At 48.7% G+C, this 19,660-nt stretch overlaps 1 protein-coding gene and 1 pseudogene across 1 annotated transcript; one reads left to right on the top strand and one right to left on the bottom strand.

Annotated features, from left to right (window-relative positions):
- The first annotated feature begins 347 nt into the window (after positions 1–347).
- Positions 348–3,283, top strand: LOC134413984 (serine/threonine-protein kinase PAK 3-like). The gene is made up of 4 exons (XM_063147989.1): positions 348–462; positions 1,306–1,405; positions 1,851–1,906; positions 3,245–3,283. The coding sequence occupies exons 1-4, from the start codon at positions 376–378 to the stop codon at positions 3,281–3,283; spliced, it is 282 nt and encodes a 93-aa protein (XP_063004059.1). The 5' UTR covers positions 348–375.
- A 9,047-nt stretch (positions 3,284–12,330) lies between these two features.
- LOC134413979 (cytochrome b-like) lies at positions 12,331–13,149 on the bottom strand (annotated as a pseudogene).
- Between the last annotated feature and the right edge of the window lie 6,511 nt (positions 13,150–19,660).

Here is a 19,660-nt window from a genome sequence, read left to right as displayed (position 1 = left end):
AGGATTTCCCTTGGATTGTTGCCACTGTTTTCCATTGCTATGCATGCCAGGAAGAGTAGGTGCTTTTTTTCCAGAAACACTATGCATGACAGGATTTTTTTATCTGGGCTGTTACAAAACTGCACATTTTGCTTGCTGCCCATCTAAGACATCTCCTTTTTTGCAGCTGTGCCTTTCTCCTTGAGACTGCACAGATGGCAAACAATGCACAGCCAAGAGGGAATGTCTCTTCCTTTATTTTGTCTTTGTCTCAAAGTGACCTGAAAAGAAGAACCAACCTGTCTTTTCCAAACAGCAACTAAGCCATGTACATTCATCTCCATGCCCTTGTTTCCTTCTTTCAGCTACCTTGTGGGTGAGGAACTGTCCCTGGTTATGGAGTACATGGATGGAGGCACTCTGAGCAATGTCATCAGCCAGACCTACCTGTCGGAAGATGAGATGGCAGCCATCAGTCGGGAGGTCAGCAATCCCATCTGTGTTTCCAGGGGCTTGGGCAGGATTGTCTGGGAAACAGGGCCTCAGAGCTGGAGTGATTTCCTGTGCCAAGCTTTGTTTCTGTGTTGCTGGTATGCTATGGGCAAGTAAAAGCATCTCAAGTGAAAGGCCTGCCATTGCCCCTTCACTCCCTGTACTCAGTGCCAGTACTCTTATCTCCTGCCGTTGTATTCTAGCTCTCTCTTGTATTTGTATTTGCTGTTCTCCACCTTGCCTCTCTAAATGTTTGCCTGGAGTCTGTCTTCACTGCATTCCTTGCCTGTAAAAGGAAAGGTGCTGGTGGCAGGATTTGAAATGACCAGAAAAGAAAAAAATACTCATTTCCCAGAGTCCTCAGCTGAAAAGGATAGAAGTGCAGCCAAAATGCTCTTTGTTTCCGCAAAGTGACTGGTGTGATACTTACACGCCTGTGCTGAGGCCAGCAAGAAAATCTTTTCCATGCAGCCTCCCACCCAAAAGTGATCCACTAAACACCAAAGGGAGGGACTTTTCCTTTCCAAACCCCTCCTTTGTCCTCTGCATGGAAAAAGCAGGTCCACTACAGCAGGAGTCATCCTGGCTGGTTTGCAGGGGACAGCCTACAACAGCAGGTGCTGTTGCTCTTTCAAAAGCTGATGTGCCTTTCCTCAGAAAGGTCCTGCTCTGCAAGTGTTGGAGCAGCAAGTTCTGCTTCTCAGTGGCCATTACTGTTCTGCCATTACTCCCCATTCCCCTGGAGAGGGAATCTTTTAGATTCTTTGTCTCCTTTCTTGTGTGATGAAATCACATCACTCATTTTTGCCCTCCTCTTTCTGTTTTCTCGCTCAGTGCCTGCAAGGACTGGATTTTCTTCATTCAAACCATGTCATCCACCAAGATGTGAAGAGCAGCAACATCCTTCTCAGAACTGACGGTTCTGTCAAGCTGTGTCAGTATATTCTTGGTCAGGTGCAGCGTTCCAGGGATGTGGGTGTGGGGCTGCTTCGTGTGACTGCCAGCTCCCCAAAAATGGTGCTGGTGGCAGTGCAGGGACCCCTGCTGCGAGCTGAGGGCACAGTTGCAACGTGCACAGAGGTAGAAGGAGTCACAAGCAGTCAAGAGTGGCCTTGCTCTGTGTGTGTCCCTTCCAGACAGAGGGATCTACAATCTAAAGCTTCAGGGGAATGAAGTCCACTGCTGTGAGCAGCATTAAGAAACCTGGGTTTTTTTGGAAGTGGCCAGTTCCATACTCCCTTGGCTAAAGCCCCAAGGAAATTGAGTGTGGACAGTTCTCCAGGAGATTCAACAGCACATTCTTAGCCTGAGAGTGGGGAATTCTTTTGCTTGGTTTCCTAATTGGAGCTGGCTTTCACGGTTTGTTTTTTTCTCCACAGCTGACTTTGGCCTCCTTGCTCAGCTCAGCCCTGAGCAGGGCAGATGGAGCTCCGTGGCCGGCGCTGCTGGGTGGCTGGCGCCTGAAGTGGTGACAGGTCAACCATGTGGCCCCAAAGTGGACATATGGTCTTTGGGAATTGTGGGCATCGAAATGGTGGAACGAGAAGTTCCTTCCTGGAATGCAACTCCTGTCTTGGTAAGGTGCAAATACTCACTGATCCCACTGTCTTTCTCACCTGTCCCATGTTCTGTGTGCCATTGGACAAAATCCCATTGCCATCTCCTGGCACCACTTCCACCAAGGTCCCCTTCTGAAAATGCCCCTGCAACACATCAGCATCTGCTGTAGCTTTGGTTGTATCAGAAAGGGAAGTGGCAGTTCAGAAACCTAACCAGTTCAGAAACCTGCCATTTTGGCCTCCAGCCGTGCCTGACATTTCTCACATGTTTTTTGAACAATGTTGGAACTCTGTTTCTGAAGGACAAGAATTTTTCAGTGGACAGGGTAGACATGTGATAAATATCCTGAGAAATAGAGGTTAGACCTTCCCAGTTTCAATTTTATAGAAAACATAGGAAAAAAGGAAAAAGAAAAGTAAACAAAAAAGGAAAAGAGAAAAAAACCTACTACCAAAGCAATGCCCAAGCAGTTCTGCTTGCTTTTTCATTTTTTAAATGCAGCTCTTCTCTTCCATTGTGTAGCATCTTTTCCAAATCCTGTGGCTGTTGAAACTTTCAGGCTTTTAAGTCATCTGTACATTCTTCAGTCACGTGTGTGAGTGGCCTGGATAAGTTTAGGATGTGTTTTTCTCCGACTGCAGTTAGAATTGTTTGCCAAACCCTTGGCTGTTTCTTGGTACTTTAACAAGTTGATGAGCTTGCAGGCAGGTGCCTGAGCTGGGATCCAGCGTGGGCAGTTGACACCAGTGCTTTATTTCTTTACCTCAGGAGCAGGGCCATCCCTGGCCTGCAGTGTTATAATGACAGGGAGGGCTCCAGCTCCCACCATGGCCAGTGGCTGAGCTCAGCTGAGAGTCAGGATAAAACCCTCTTTGTCACCTCTGGTGATGTGGGAAAAGGACAGAAAGCCGCATAAATTATTTGTACACAAGGGGAGTGCATTGCAATTTCTGGATTTGAAATTCTCCTTTGGGTTGAAGAGGATAATAGCAAAGTCTCTTTGGTCACCATCTATTTAAGTGCCACGAGCACAGAGTTATCATGACAGTGGTGGGCATTTTTATGGAGACTCCAAGGCCTCTTGCCATTGTTCTTTTTGTCTATTTGAGATGGATTCTGCAAGTTGAGGTTTGAATAGTTCCAAGTTGGTGTCTTATGTTTCTAAATACCATCTTGCAAAAGCAGAATGAGCTCTCTGCCTCTGACTTGTCAGCGTGTTAGAGCTTGGTTCCGCATGAACCACGCTGGATAAGGATCAGCTGATGTCTTGCCAATCTACACTGTAATTCCTTGGATTGAGGAGTATCGGAAAGCCCTGCTGAGCTCCATGGACACTGTCAGCTGCATGGAAGTGAGCATCCTTGGCCTTGCTGAAGAAACTGGAGCTCAGCTTAGGTTAGATGCTCTTGAGCAGGAGAAAGGCTGGAATCGTCAGGTGTTTCCAGAGGCCTGCGTGCCCAGAGGGACTGAGTTCTGGGGAGCAGCTGGATGTTTCTGCACATCATGGAAGGGGACTGCCAGACAGCTCAAGCCTCACCACAGGCAAACACTCCTCAGCTCTTCTCAGGCAACATTTGCTTTGGGTTTCAAGTTGTTCCCACTTGTCTGTGAAGATGCCCCTAAAACCACAAGGCAAGCCTCTCAGAAGTGGTGTTACATTTCCAGAAATGAAGAAAAGAAGCCCAAACACATGAAAGTTGCTAAGGCACTGGTTTTTAGGGAGGAACTTAACCCCCTGTGCAGTTTCTTCTCACTGGGAAACGTGCCTGAAACCCGGGCATGAGGGTATAAAGGCCACAGAGTCTCTTCTGCTTCTTGTGCAGTGCTGCTGAAACACTCAGTGACCGTGTTTCTCTCCCAGCCCAAGCCACATTCTGCCCGTCACAATGCCAGAGCCTGGTGATGTGGAGAGCCTGCCAAAACATCCCATCTGTTTCCTGGCACTTTCTGGGATGGGCCTACCATTCATGCATTGACTCGAGTAGCCAAATGAGTAGAGGGTGACCGTAGGGATGGAACCTCTCCTTCTGATTTGACCATGAAAGGTTTTTCTTTCCCATGTAAGGAAAGCAGAAATTTTCAGACTGCTGAGAAACAGAGCTGCAGGTGGCTCCTGTGTGTCCAAGCAGGCGTTTTCATCCCAGTACATTTGTGCATGGATCATAACGTGTCTGTGTTGAAGATGAGATTCCAAAGATTTGTTTCCTTACCTGAGGAATACCTGGTGGATTTCCTTTCTTTCCCTCCAATTCCCATTCTTTTCAAGAACAAAGCAAAAAGCTTGATTAGGTTTCTTTTGTGGCAGCGGTACTTAAGGGACCAAGAAGCACTGCAGAAATACTTTCCATGTACTAACCCTTGGATACAGTAGAGTTAGTATAGCAAAGTCCTTCTTCCAAAAAGCCTCTCAAGCTGGTATGAATCGTCAGGGAAGGAAATGTGCTTGTGCTGATGTAGTTCCCACTAACTAGGTCAGTCAATGAAATCAGCTGCCAAGGCAAGATCTGTGAGATGTTGGAGAGGCTGTGGCTGCATCGGGGTTTGGGTTTTTTGGTTGGTAAAGGAAAGTCATCTCTGGGTCTCTGCCAGGGCAGAAACTGCCACTGCAGAGTGGAACTTAATCAGTGGGATCTGGGAGAGCAGTGACAGATGGGAAAGAAGCAGGTGGAGCCTGGTGTCTCCTTTTTCCCCAGCCCCAACTCCTGATAGCCACAGGAGGAAGACAAAAGCTGCAGCAGCCCAACCTATTTTCATCCTGCCTGCGTGACTTCCTGAGCTGCTGCCTGCAGACAGACGAGGAGCAGCGCTGGTCTGCCAAGGAGCTCCTGCAGGTAAAATGTGAAGGGGCTGCAGGTGAAACAGGCTCTGAGGGATGGGCTCCTCCTCCACTCAAGTCCAAGGCAGCAGATGAGCTCCCTTCCTCCTCACCTCCACTCTTGGTGCTCTTCAAATGAAAACAGTGAGGGATCCTAGACTGGGCTGGGCTGGCAGGGTCCTGTAAAGGTCCTCTGGTGCAAGTGTCCTGCAATGAGCAGGGGCATCTTTAAAGACATCAAGTTTCTCAGAGCCCTTTCCCACTGGAGCCGGAATGGTTGCAGGGATGGGGCACCTACAATCTCTTGGGGCAAGCTGTGCCAGGGTCACACCATGCTCCGAGTAAACAAGTTCTGATTAGATCCTATTTGTGTTAAAAAATATTCACCCACATCCTATTGTAACTGGCCCTGTTAAAAAAGATGTCCTCCACTTTCCTCAAAGCCACTCTGAAGTTTTGGAAAGTGGTAATAAAGTCTCCCTGGGGCCTGTTCTTGACAAAACTGAGCAACCCCACCTCTCTCTGCATTTCCTGAGTCAGAGAGGTCCTCTGGCTGTTTCTGTCACCTTCTTTTGTAATTTGGTGGGGTGTTCAGTTTTATGTAATGGCAAAAGAATTTAAGTAGAGCAATGCAGGGTACAGAGACATGAAATAGTGGTGGAGGAACCCAAGGAAGCCAGTCCCAGCTGAGCAGTCAGAGATTTGGCTGTGGGCAGGAGGGGCTGTGGGGGGCTCACTGTGAGCCTCTGAGGGGCCCTGGTTTGTGCCCCCCAGCCCACCCTCAGAGGTTTCTGCCATGCAAACAGGGACAGCTGGGAGGGACTTGTCCCAGCCCCATCTGCTTCCTGGCACGCTCAAGCAGACGGGAACTGTGCCAGGGTTACTGCCAGGTTGTGTGGCAGAGAGGGAACTGCAGGGCCCAGTGCCACTGGGCTGGCCCTGCTGGGAAGGAAGGTGCCATCCAGCACACGAGGGGCAGGGCATGGAACGGTAGACACTGCTTTCTCTCCCTGTGGGAATCAGCACAGTGCCTGTCTTTCAAAGAGAGGGACCAATGAGAGGCTTTGGAGTTTCCTGAAAAGAAGAAACTCCAAGGACAGAAAGCACCATTTCTAGAGCACTGGCAGGGCTAAAATCTCAGCAAGATGAAGACACCTGTATAAATGAATGAGGGGGATTCTGGGCCAGGTTTGCCTGTGATGGCAAAGTCTGCACATAAAGATGGAGGTGTAGACAGCCCCATTGTTCCTCTTCCTGCATCCTTCTAGGAGCAGGAGGAATCCTGTGAAGCACTGAGCTTGGAAAGTCATGGTTCATTGTTTTTTGTTCATCTGGTTTTTTTCCCTTTGGGCAGCATCCATTTGTAAGATTTGCTGAGCCTGCGTCCAGCCTGGTGCCACTGATTGTTTCAGTGAAGAAGAGGAAGGAGACAAGAATGTGACAATCACATCAGGACCATTTATTCCTCAATCAGTTTAGAGTAGGATTGTAGGTTAGGATTAGGATTAGGATTAGGATTAGGATTAGGATTAGGATTAGATTAAGGATAAGGATAAAGATAAGGATAAGGATAAGCATAAGGATAAGGATAAGGATAAGGATAAGGATAAGGATAAGGATAAGGATAAGGATAAGGATAAGGATAAGGATAAGGATAAGGATAAGGATGAGGATGAGGATGAGGATAAGGATAAGGATAAGGATAAGGATAAGGATAAGGATAAGGATAAGGATAAGGATAAGGATAAGGATAAGGATTAGGATTAGGATGAGGATAAGGATAAGGATAAGGATAAGGATAAGGATAAGGATGAGGATAAGGATAAGGATAAGGATAAGGATAAGGATTAGGGTTAAGGTAAGGGTTAGGGTTAGAGTACAATTGTCTAATAGGACTGCAGAGTAGGATTGAAAATCAATAAATTTTCTGAAACCACAACTCACCTTGAAGATTCCCTTCCTTCTCACTCTGCGAATAAACTCGAGAATTCTTTCTGAATTGTCTGTTGTTTCTTAAAGGTGGAAAGTGAAACAGTGTCTTTGGCATGGTGTGAAAGTGGGGAAGGATGTTCTTCATTCATCCTCTCCAGACCACACTGCCTTTGGAATATGGCCCACTGGTCTGTTTTTGGCCATCTTTGGTACTTCTATTTTAGGCAGAAAGGGCAAGGGCATTTAAAGGCAAAAGCACAGGAAGAATGGGGCAGCCCAAACATCTTTTACAGATGCAGGCCTTCAGCTGTGACTGGAGAGCATTGGGGCTCCCTAAATGCAATAATCTCTTTGGCTGGAGGAGAGCCTTGCTCAAGTGAGAAAGCAGAAAGATCAGAGAGGGTGCTCGGAAAGGTCTCCTGTGGCGCAGAGCTGTCAGCGCCTGTGAGGTGAGAGCGGGCCCGGCCTTGCCCAGGCTGGAGCCCCAGCAGAGCCCCGGCAGAGGCCGGAGCAGCCTGAGCCCCGGCAGAGGCAGGCTGGAAGGAGGCCCTTGGAGCTGCAAGAGGCAGCAGCCGGGCCCTGGGTGCCTCTTGCTGGGAGCGGGCGAATCCTCCGCTCTCAGAGCCCAGGTGGCAGCTGGCTGCTGCCGAGGGGAAGCGCAGCCATGCTGGGCACAGCCCAGCCTGGAGGCATTGGCTGTCTGGAGTGTGCCCAGGAGCAGAGAAAGGCCAAGGGCAGCCACGGGCCGCTGGGCTGGCTGAGGATTCCTCCTCTTCTGCCGGCTGCCCTGCAACTCCTGGCAAAGGCCAGCAGTGTGTGAAGCACTCTGGGCACTGGGGCAGGGAGCCGGGCTGCTCGGCAGGCTGGAGCACAGGGCAGCCTCCTTCAGGCCCGGCACTTGTGCCAGGGAAGCGAGGCCAGCGTGAGGCAGGGACAGCTTGGCAGGGCCCATCTGCAGGAGCCAGCGCTTCACGCAGGTCTGGGAGGAAGCGCCTGCAATCCTGCAGTTCTGCACTGAGCCAGAGCAAAGGTGTGAGATGCAGAGTGTTTGGCAGAAATATTCAGGCCCACCAGGCCAGCCTGCTTTGTGCTCTCTGGCACACAGCAAGCGCTGTGCAATGCAGCTCTGAGCTGCTGGGAGAGAGGCACATCAGGGATGTGCCTGAGGCATGTGCTTGAGGAGTAAACTGATTTGGAAGGGGGCAGAAGGGTTTCAGCAGGCAATTTGCATTTTCTTCATTAATTTCTGAAAAAAAATCATAATGTGTTGCACACAGGTAGGGTTATTAGAAAAGAAAGGCCTTATAAAATAAGGCCTACCTATTGTTATGTTTGCCCAATTATCCCGTCATAAAAAAAACCCCAAACAATATTAAAAGTAGTAGCAATTTTAATTGAATATTTAAAATATAAAAATATAAAATTGGATAGAATAGAATTTGATTAAAATAAGGGATAATTTGTTTCTAATAATAGCGCATAAGCAACAGATAACTGCAGGGTATGGAGTGCAGGCCTCTGGGACCCTTGCCACATCACATACAAGCTTGCCAAGTGAATATTCGTCCTTATATGCCATGTGTCAATGCCGTCTCCTCCCATTTTCGATTCTTCACACTTCTACCTCTGCCCTCATCATCACCTTTACCATCCATATGCCACCACTTGGTTGGTGGTTGCACAAGTCTTTGGGGGTCCTCTGATGAAGATTTTGTAGTCCTCCTCTGTGTCCTTTAATTAACCTTTGGGTTACACCAAGCCAATACAATGTAAGCCAAAACTAACATAATTACTACATCTGAGTACTGTGGAGAGTTTTGTCAAAGAGTGGCTTGAGGAGAGAGGACACAGCCGAATTAATTTGGTAAAGATGTCCTAACTAGGGCAGAGGCCTTCTTGCAGGCAGGTGTCTGTTGGGAATTTAGCTGACTAGAGAATGGAAAAGTACAAGACCGTGGCTAATTCCAAATCTTGCACCTGCAAGATAACGTGTCCTTGGGCCTAGCTGAGTATGATAAAGAAATGGACAGCGAGACGTGAGAAGTAGAGAACGTAGGCCCAAAGGAATGAGGAAGAGCTGATGGTATAGTTTAACCAATAGATTGCTTGGCTTACAGAATATTCATAAGCTTGTTATTTGCTATATAAGTGTTTGATGCTTTCTTCAATAAACTGGACCTGTGATGAACCATCTGGTGTCCTGGTCTCCTTCCTTCGACAGAGTATCAAGGCAATAAATCCCTTATAATTAGCATTTTCCTGGGACACAACCAGAGAGTTCCTTCTTTGTTAATTTTTAGCAACCATTATCTCTTGCTTTCCTCCTGTTCCTGAACATCTGCGGGGGGGGGGGCATGGTGCCCCTCCTCTCCCTTTTTCTTCGGCATTACTAATTTTACCTGTTTTAATATTTACAAATATTAATTACTGTATCAATATTGATTCTTGTTTCAATTGTTATCAGCACGAATCATACCTATTTACCACACTGTGGTAAACTCCCAGCTGGCCTGTTCCATCTTCTACGTGCAGCCAGCTAACTTCCCATGGGAATAGTCATGAGTGCAGTTAGCACAAGCTATTGTGCTAAGAAAACTGTTTGCATCTGTAATAAACAAGAAACCTGTCCCATGAGCATCCACGAAAGAAAAATGTAATCACCTGAGTAACAGTGAGTCTTAAAAAGAGAGAGTCTTAACATGTACACACTAATACACCTTCTAAGCAATAAATTGTGTGGCAAGGAAACTACCAGCCAGTTGGAGTTGAACACAAGTCTGTGAAAACAGTATAAAAATGAGTTATGTGAATAAAGAATTGGCTTTTCCTGCGTGAGGAAACTGAGTCCCAGCTGCTTCATTGACACAGCAATGTGGCTTCACTCAGCAAGAGCACCTGCAGGGTGTATTGATGAAACACTGGTGTTTGATTCTCAGAATAGGAAGGAGAGGCATTTAGTCTAACAAACAGGGCATAGTCTTTTGAATTCCTTTAGCTTTAACAGGAGTGCTGAACCATGTATTCCCCCACTGCAGTGCTTACTGTGTGCAAGTGGCTATCTTGGCCTTGAGAATAAGGAGAGTGGTCCTGCTAAGAAGGTAGCTGGAATGCATTCAAAAGGAAGAATGTGTTTTAGGAGGCTCTTGACCACCAAAGGAGAGTTTGAGGAATGGGAATATTTCCCAAATGACTGTGTCAGGAACTGGAGTCGTGTCCCAGGCCCTGCCATATTTGATCCATGTTTGAGCAGGTTGACAAGACAGTGAAGAAAAGTGTCTTGTTTAGCAGGTGGGACCATGACCCTTGAAAGAGAAACAATGGATTGGTCAATGGGTGAGCAGTCAAGCTTTGAAAGGAGAACAATGCACAATGCAGCCCTTGGTGGCAGGGAGTCATGGAGTCATCCTGAGCCATCATGGCCTCATCTCACACGCCAGGCATGTGTGAGCTGCTGCTCTAACTCCTGCTGTAAAATTCCACTCCTAAGCAGGAGATACAAGGCCTAGTTCTGGGCTGAAGGGTTGAGAAGGATGAGATGCACAGCGTTTTGATCCAGGGGATGTCCTGGAAGTGCACTGCCTACCTGCCCCTGCTGCCGAGCACCGCGCTCCAACTCCTTCTACTGTTCAGTGGATTTTTGGGAATCCAGAGATCAGTATGTATTATATGCTACTGCAACTAATAGAATGAATTTGCTTTGCAAGCCCAGTTTTGTCCTGGGTTATTTTGTGCATGGGTCACCTGAACCTGTGACAATGACCAGCAGGGAGCTACAGGACACTCCTACTCTGATGTCAATAAATTCTGAGAAGTGATTGAAATATGTCAAAAAATTGGAGGTAATGTTTAGCCAGTAAGTTTCAGCAAAGTATTGAATATGTCTTAGTTCCATGGATACAAACTACTAGGTGAGATTGCTGGGTGTGCAGGGCTTAGGGAAGTGATTCCCTGTGCACCCAGCACTGAAATCAAGTAATGCCTCCTTTCTAACCCTGAGCTGGCAGCAGGGATCAGGCCTTGCTTGGTCACTTTCATTTTGACAACTTCTGTTAGCAACTAAGAAAGGTCCAAATGAAACCTCCTCCAGCTGTTTTCCTCTGGTTGATCTTTTTAGGCACCAAAGCTCTGTTCCACGGGTGGCCTGGGTGTGTACAGAGCAATGCAGCCCCCACAAAGCCCTTGGTTTCCCCACGAGTTGCCAGTTTGACTGCTTCCAAAGGGGAAGAAAGGCAGAGATGTACATCCACAGGAGTCCTGGCCATGTCCAATAAAGGTGCAAATATGTGGGGAGATTTGTTAGCAATGATTTCAGCTGTTATGCCAACCCAGTGCCTTCTCTCCTGCTTCTGTGCATTATAGGTGAGTAATGTAATAGTTGGCTCTCACAATTAAGAGATAGATATTATGTGGATAGATATTATGTTCAAATGTAAAGTGCTGTTATTGTAATATGTCCTCCCATAGTCCTCTTTCTTATCCCCCTTGTAATAGTCTTGGTAGTCAGGGCATTTGGGGAGGGCTGGCTTGTGACCAGCAGGCGGGGGGTAACAACAATTGACCTCCAATCAAGATGCAAGAAAGTAATCTCCACGACTGGACGGCAGAGAAAGAACTGACTGACAAAACATTGGGAGGGGCTAAAAGTAAAAAAGCAGAGTATCCCTTTTGTAGATTAGCATGTGGCTGCTAATCATGGAGACTTCCCAGTGCTGCAATCTTTCCTTTTACAGTCTTTTCTTAAGGTTTAATAAACCTTAAAGGTTGCCACCTTCTCGTAGTGACATCAGAAGGTTGCCTTGGTGCACGGAAGCCCTGAGTGCCAGAGCCCACTCCTATCTGCCTGACTGGGGTGTCCAGGGCACCTACACTGGAGCGCAGATACTTGCATGTATATACCTAGCTGCCCCTGTGGCTACAGACACCCCCTTTTTAGCTGAACGCCTTGACAGGAGCTTTACCAAACCAGTGGCATCCTAATGCTCTTTCTGTTTCAAAATCAGAAACTCAGTCACTAAGAAAGAGCAGGAAGACATACAAAAGCCAGGTAAGGATACACCCTAACCTAAGTAGAGAGGAAACATCTACTTACTTGTGAAATGTGTCATAAAATAGGCACCATAAGTAATGCCATAGGCAGAGAAAAGCAAAGGAGCAATTCACTCAATCATTTTAACACTGCCCTGCAAGTTTGCAGGCTGTGCTCACACAGTGGAAAAAGCAAGGCTCCTGTGAGTGTGCAACAGCCCACTGACAATTGCCTCAATCAGAGGGAAGAGAATTAGAATGATTGTGAAGTATGTGAATGAGGCTAGTTGGCCAATGATGATGAAGAGGTGTCCTACTGGCTGGCTGCCTACTCAGGTTAGGATGAGGACGTTGACGACTAGGGTTCAGAATAGGATTTGTGATAGGGGGCAGAAGGGTATTGATCATAGTTTTGATGTATGTAGTAGTGGGGTGAGGAATACGACCAGGATTGAGGCGGCTAGAGCTAGTACGCCTCCTAGTTTGTTTGGGATGGATCAGAGGATGGTGTAAGCAAATAGGAAAGATCACTCGGGTTTGATGTGAGGAGGGGTGACTAGTGGGTTGGCTGGGGTAAAGTTTTCTGGGTCACCTAGGAGGCTGGGGGAGAATAGGTCTAGTGAGATGAGTAGGGAGAGCATTAGTACGAATCCTAGGATGTCTTTGATGGTGTAGTATGGGTGGAAGGGGATCTTGTCACAGTCTGTGGGAATGCCTAGCAGGTTGTTTGAGGCTGTTTCGTGGAGAAAGGTGAGATGGACGAGAGTAAGGCCTACGATGATGAAGGGAAGGAGGAAGTGGAGAGCGAAGAATCGGGTCAGTGTGGGGTTGTTGACAGAGAACCCTCCTCAGGCTCATTTGACTAGTGTTCGCCCAATGTAAGGGATGGCAGAGAATAGGTTTGTGATTACAGTAGCTCTTCAGAATGATATTTGGCCTCATGGTAGGATGTATCCTACGAAGGCAGTTGCTATGAGGGTTAGGAGGAGGGTGACTCCAATGTTTCAAGTTTCTTTGTTTAGGTATGAGCCGTAGTAGAGTCCTTGGCTGATGTGCGGGTAGATGCAGATGAAGAAGAAGGAGGCTCCGTTTGCGTGGAGGTTGTGGATGAGTCAGCCGAATTGTACGTCTCGGCATATGTGAGCGACAGAGGAGAAGGCTGGATTGGTATCTGCTGTGTAGTGCATAGCTAGCAGAAGACCTGTGACGAGTTGAGTAATTAAGCAAACGCCTACTAGAGACCTGAAGTTTCATCATGTTGAGATGTTTGATGGCGCTGGGAGGTCGATTAGGGCGTTGTTGATGATTTTGAGGATTTGGTGGTTTTTACGAAGGTTGAGGGCCATTAGTTTTTTTTGTATGTGGCTACAAGGATGATGAGAATGGATAAGGTGAATGATCCTAAGTAAGCTTTGATTAGGCCTGAGTGGAGGTGGTGGCAGTTTTGGTTGCTGTAAGTTGTAGGCTGGCTAGCCCCTCTGGACCTACTATTTTGTATCAGGAGAGGTCAATTAGGTGGGATGCGATGTTCTGTCCTCCTTTGAGGAAGTTGGTTATACTTAGGCAGTGGGATAGGGGGTTAAAGTATCCTAGGGATGTTGAGAAGTTTGTGAAGGGGGCTTGTTTTGTGAGGATGAGAAAGCTTTAGCTTGGACAACAGGAGCAGGAGCCTCGTGAGGGAGCCTTCAGCATCTCCTCAGTGCATCCAAATATTTGAGCCACTTTTGGAAATTACTTTTCCCCCTTTTTTTTTCTTGGGTATATATATTTTTGTTTGTTTGTTTGTTTCTTTGCTTGGAGGAAGAGGCTGTTCATTTTCTTCTTCTCCCAGCTGAAGTTCTTTTCATCATTATTTTCTGCCCTTTTATAGCACTGGGACTGGGTCTGCTAGAATTTTAATTTCCAAGGTATCACTGCTGGAGAATGCAGAAGTTTTGCATGAGAACACATCATTCTGTGCAGGGACCTTGGTGCAGAAAGAACTGTTGTGGTTCCAGGCCAGCCAGTATGGCCTTACACATCACTTTGAGCTTAGTAGTACCCATGCCTTTTTGCAGCCCAGGGAATCAGTGTGTGTTGTGTTTGGGAATTCAGCAGGTCAACGCCCTTGCATTCCAGCTGCTCCTCAGAGGTCACAGGAGCTGGAAGGGGCTGGGCTGCGTTTCTGATTCCAGCCAGTTTAGCTCCACCAGTGTGGTCGAGTCCAAGAGAAGAACTTGCCCGAGCACAGATGCACAAAGAGTGCAATTCCCAGTGCAATGCTCTGGGTCTGATCCCTTTCTGTAAGGACCTACATGCTCCACATTCCCCAAGAGTGTGCTTTTTTGAAGCAACAGGAGAGCAATCTCAGGATTGTAGTTGAGTGTGGCACTGGCTACCAAGTTCTGATATCTGTAGCAACAGAGAGGACAGTAAAGAGAGATTTCAGTAACGAAATCTATCTATCTATCTATCTATCTATCTATCTATCTATCTATCTATCTATCTATCTATCTATCTATCTATCTATTTATCATTTACATAATTGAATCTTCCTGGCTCTGGTCCAAGGCAGTTGGAGGTGCAAAGCTCACCTAAAGCATCCCTTTCTGGAGAGGATTGAAGACATGTTCCCTCGACCAATTCTGAGCAGGCAGAGATGTTTTCCCCTCCAGATATGGTGGTTTTTTTTTCCCCTCAGAGTTGCTTCCCTCCTCCAGCCTCTTCTGCCCTCAAGTCCCCAGTTAATTCTTTAAATTTCTGCCTGTCCTAGAGAGGTGCAACAATTCCATGTTTAGGTGGTGTTTGGTGACTCTGGTCACACATGCATTATGTGACACATGGTTTCCTTCACTGGCATCCCCAGGGCTGTGTAAGTGCATTCGTTCATGGGGCCTTAGGAGAGTCTTCTCTTTCCCTCAGCAGCAGCAGCAGCAGGGAGCGGTGGCAGGGTCAGGACGAGGAGGAGGTGGCTGCCCTGGCCCTTTGCTCCCGGGCCCCAGGCCAGGAGGGCTCTGGCTGCAGCAGGGCGCTCTTTGGGCAGCCCCTGGCAGCCTCTGCACGGAGCACGGCACGCTGCCCCATCCTGCTGGTGCCACTTTTCTTCAGCAATACCCTAGCTCCTCTTCACAAGGAAAAAACTCCAGCAATCTAAAAAGAGATCATTCAAGTACAGTTCTACCTGCCTTTGCATTGTAGTTCAGGGCATGTGATTTTTTGTCTATAATTTCATGATTTTTATGAAAACATGCATTCATATCTGCACATTTTTGTGGTTTTAATTATTCATATACCTTAACACTCAGTTTTAAACCCTTGATTTAATTTTCAGGTAGTATATTTTAAAATGTCACAAAACAACACCTTTCGGGTAGTTTTTCTCACTCTTAAAAAAAACCCCATAAGCCATTTTAGTCTCTGTCTCTCCAAGTTGGTTCATATTGGTCTATTTTAAATCAGAGCTGCAATACTTTTATAGGATTTAGAGAGGTCCAATGAAATGCACACCAGTGATTCCTCTTGTGGAATATCATGGCCCTACCATAAAGCCTCTATTTACTTTTTTTTTCTCTCATTAGCTCAACTGCAAGCACATGTTTAGTTGCAAACTTACACAAGATGAGCAAAATCAAAATGATGTGATGAGCCTTTGGGAGCTCCTTGTTGATCTTTCTGCTTCTTCAGCTGAGCAAAGATCTGATCCAGGGAAAGAGATTGCACTTAGTGCTATACAACCATTTGGCTGGAACTCTGCTGATTTCTAGGAACAGCTGGAGGCCTCTATCTCCCCAGGATGTTTTGGCTGAGCCAAGCTTTGCTGGGTTTTGGCTGCAAATACCATTGCCCTTGCTTTCTTATATCCACAAGTACCATGGCTGGGCAAAAACTGCCACATGGGCCATCTTCCAAAGGCATTTTGGTCTGCTTCCAAAGCACATGAAAAAAATCATGAAAGAGAACCTCCCATCCTTAATGAACAACAGACAATTCACAAGTGGATCTAGAGCTTCTTTACGCAATGAAAAGGAAGGCAATCTTCCAATGGAGTTGTGCTTTCACGAGTTTTTCTTCTGACTCCCACTCCCAGCTGGCACTGGAAAAAGTCACATCTCTGCAAGCGTCAGTGTCTTCTGTCTGCCATCAGTTGTTTTGCTGCAACAATCAGAACAGGCATCAGGCTGGAGAGAGGCTCAGCTGATGCTAGCAACAGGAGCTGCCCCAAGGAGAAAAAAGACATGAACTTTTTCCTCACAAACCCATCTCCCCAGAGGCTCAAGCAGGATTCATCTGGTTCCCAGAAATACAAAGAAATAGGGCTGAGAAGACCCTTTGCAGCTATGTGTTCATGCCCAAGACTTTGCTGATGCCATTTGGGTTTTGCCTTTGTTCTTTTCTGTCTTTTCTGTATTCCTTGCACATCAATTTAGAGCTCTGTAGGCTACTCGATTTGTGACTACTTTTCCCAGTCCTCTTCCATGGCCTTTGCCGAAGCAGTAAGACAAATTTCCAGAGCTCCAAGCGCCAGGGGGTAAAAGGCCCCAGTGGTATCTTGGTTCTTCCTGAGACAGACCCCTGCAGGGAGCTGGTGGACTCACCATCCATGCAAGCCTTTAAAAGAAGACTGGATGGGGCACTCGGTGCCGTGCTTTAGTTGAGGTATTAGGCCATAGTTTGGACTCGATAATTTTTAAAGTGTCTGTCTTCTAAGCCAGTGATTCCGTGATTCTGTGACTGATGCAGCTTTTCCTGCAGCCCGGGAAAGGGCTGTGGGGGCCCTTGGCCAAGGACAGGGATCAGGGCTCATGGCAAAGAAGCAAAGGGCTCAAGGCGAAGGCTGACAGGGCAGAACTGCCCCAGCCCGGCCCAGAGCGAGCCTCACGTCCTCCTCCTCACCCTGCGCCCTCTGCGCTGCCCTTTGCGGCGCCGGCGGCTGCTCTCGCTGCGGGGCTCCAGGGAGTGCTGGGGGCCGGGCCCCTCGTCTTCGGGAAGCGCCGGAGCCTCGGAGGCGAGCGGCTGCTGCTGTGGCCGGCAGGGGAGAGCTGCGGCTGCAGCCCTGGGCACGGCGAGCTGCCGCTATGGCCGGCTCCTGCCGCGGCTCCTGCCTCTGCTCCGGCCTCTGCTCCTGCCCTGTGCGCACAGACACGGCCGAGGGCTGCCCGGCAGCTCCCTGCCGCTTCGCAGCAAGCCGGGCCGGGCTGCTGCTCTCTGCGGCCTCTGCCTGCCGCTGCCGGCCCCGCCGCGCTCCCGCCTGCCTCTGCCGCAGCCGGGCCCACACGGGAGGCAGCACATTGCGGCCGGCCCGGAAAAGCCCTGCCCGCAAACCGCCCGCCACGGCCTCGGCCTCAGGGCACAGGCTGCTGGCGTCCTCGCAGCTGAGAGCCGGCCCGGGCCGCCTGCCGGCCTCGGCCACAGTTCCCGCCTGTGTCTCCATGGCCGCGGCTGCTCGGCACAGCGGGCTGAGCACAGCCAGCGCCAGCAGCAGCTCCTCACGGGCCCAGGCTCTGGGCGCTCCGAGCCCGCCCAACACCGAATTCCAGCCCTGAGGGGCTTGGCGTCCCAATGCATCCCATGGGGACAGCAGGGTCGGCCGCTGAGCTCAGCCCATGGTGACACCACCAAGTGACCGATGGAAAATTCACCAAATCCTCATCAGAGACAAGAGAAAACTGCCATGGTGCCTGACACCCTGAAGCAACTGCCAATTCCAGATCACTCCATCCATGTACGAAGAGGCTTTTGCATTAAAGCAGAAAAGACTTAGCAAAAAGAAGGGCAGGAAGAAACATCAAAGTTATTTGGACTCATTCTTCTTGTGTCTGTTAGAAAGGCCAAGAAAATGCATTCCTTGCTCTCTCTGTTCACGATGTGCGGGCAGGGAGTGCTGATGATGTGCAGGAGCTGATGCAAGGCACAGGGACGAGGATGCAGCAGGCACAGTGCCAAGCTGACAGAGGGATGATCTCTGGCAGTGGCACTGAAGGAGAAGAGTTTGCAGGCAGCACAGAAAATGGCGCTTTGTTTCACCTCTTCTTTCAGTGCTGCTAAGAATGTAGCCTGGAGCAAGCTGGGAACACCAGAGCATGGAGCCCTTTCCAGGCAGGGCTGCATCAGACACAAACCAGCCGGGGACTGAGGAGCCCCTGGGGTGGCAGTGAGCAACCTTGGGCTCTGCTCACTGCTGCTGGCATTTTCTGTTGAACCATCTCCAAGGACTTCTGTTGTGCTCTGTATTTCTAAGGGTTTTCTCCCTTGGTTTTTTTTTGTTGTCTCCTGCACCTTTTTTTCTCCAAATTTTCCTACCCTGTCAGCAGCACCCCCTGTCCAGAACTTGGCTCTAAAGTATCAGCAAAGCAGCTAGGAACAACAATGGGTGGAATCCTGCGACTCGAGAATTCATATGCCAGAGCCCTACCTGTGCCTGTGCCTTATGTCAGGACTTCCTTCTCTGTGCAAGAACTAGGGATTAGTGGAGTTTTTTTGCCAAAGAGCTCCTGAGAAGCAAATGTTGTGCTAGGTTTCTCAGGAGTGTTTCCGTTAAGTTCATGGCTGGCAAAGAGAAAGTAAGGCCAGGGTAGCAGAGCAGCTGGGAGCTGGTCACTCCCTGCAAAAGGGCTGGTGTAGGATGTGAGAACACCACGTTCCGGGACGGGCGAGCAGGGTAAATGGGCTCAAGGTCCTGCAAATGAGGTTTGAGTTCACTCAGAGAGCAGTCAGGAGTGGTGAGCGCTGCAAGATCCAGCTGCAGTCCCCATCCATGTCCCTTTCAGTGCTGGCTTTAGGGTGTCTGCAGCCTGGATCCAGAGCGCCCTGGGGGGCTCCTGAGGCTGCCTTTGCACTCAGGGTGAGGATGTCCAGGAGCTCCTGAGGCTGCAGTGGGCACCAGGGCTGGGGCTTGTGGCCTGGCAGGTGTGGCTCTGGGGGCTGTGACATGCCAGGGCATGGGTCACTGTCACTGCCCTCCGCAGCCCTGGCTAGCTCTGTGATGCTCCAGGGACAATGGCAAGAGCGGGGAACTGGCTAGGTTAGGGTTTGCCTGAGCCAGAACCTCTAGGCCGAATGCCCAGCAGTAGAGACCCCTGGAGGACCGAGTGAAGGAAGCAGAGGAGACTCTTCTGCGGTGTAAAGGGCAGCAAATTCATCAGGAGAGGCGGGGGGAAGGCTCGGTAGGTGAGAATGCCCAAAGGGAACAGATGTTGAAAGAACCTCCAGCACCCTTGTGCATGGGTTTTTAAAATCTTTCAAAACAGGTGGTGGACACCATATGGTAAACAATAAACGACTCTTGGGGTGTGGTTTTGAGGGCTACAACAAATCAAATCAAGGGGAAGAGAGAGCGTTGGGATAGGGATTGGATCTTAGGGTGAGAGACAGGGAACTTTCTGGAACAAAGGGTAGGGTTGGGTTTGGGCTGAGGGATGGGGCAAAGGGGCCAGGTTGTCTTGACAGGGAAAAATCTGGTGAGGAGGGAGGGGATTCCTTGACGGACACTTGGGTAAGAGGGCATAACATAGGGGAGAGACTAACTGTAATAACGCGGGGAACACTTGAACATACAACTATATAACAGAACATTTGACTCAATAAACTAACACACTGCAACACAGAAATTCAGGCTTTCAGCAGCTGAGAGATGGCACTATTAGAACCCGCAGCAGCTGGTGAAAGCCATCTCTGTCTTTCAGGTTCTTGCTGTGTGGGAAGGTGCTGCGAGTTGCGGTGGCTGCACTGTCCCTTTGCTGGGAGGATGATCTGTACCAGGGCAGAGCAGAAAGCTGCCACGGTGAGCAGAACATGCTCGGAGCATTACAGTTCAGAGAACAGCACTGCCCCTGAAAGGCAAAAAGCCTGAAAGCATAGAATTCTGTGCGGAACCATTGC

The sequence above is a fragment of the Melospiza melodia genome, unplaced genomic scaffold (assembly GCF_035770615.1).
Source record: "Melospiza melodia melodia isolate bMelMel2 unplaced genomic scaffold, bMelMel2.pri scaffold_70, whole genome shotgun sequence".
NCBI classification, from domain to species: Eukaryota; Metazoa; Chordata; class Aves; order Passeriformes; family Passerellidae; genus Melospiza; species Melospiza melodia.
Note: the sequence above shows the minus strand (reverse complement) of the source record. Positions and strands in the feature narration are given on the sequence as shown.

Bases quoted from the DNA above. Each gene is read 5' to 3' on its own strand.
- LOC134413984 (XM_063147989.1), top strand. From the start codon at position 376: ATGGAGTACATGGATGGAGGCACTCTGAGCAATGTCATCAGCCAGACC. The intron at 463-1,305 runs GTCAGCAATCCC...TTTCTCGCTCAG, and splicing joins TGGCAGCCATCAGTCGGGAG to TGCCTGCAAGGACTGGATTT. The intron at 1,907-3,244 runs GCCGGCGCTGCT...CTGACTTGTCAG, and splicing joins AGGGCAGATGGAGCTCCGTG to CGTGTTAGAGCTTGGTTCCG.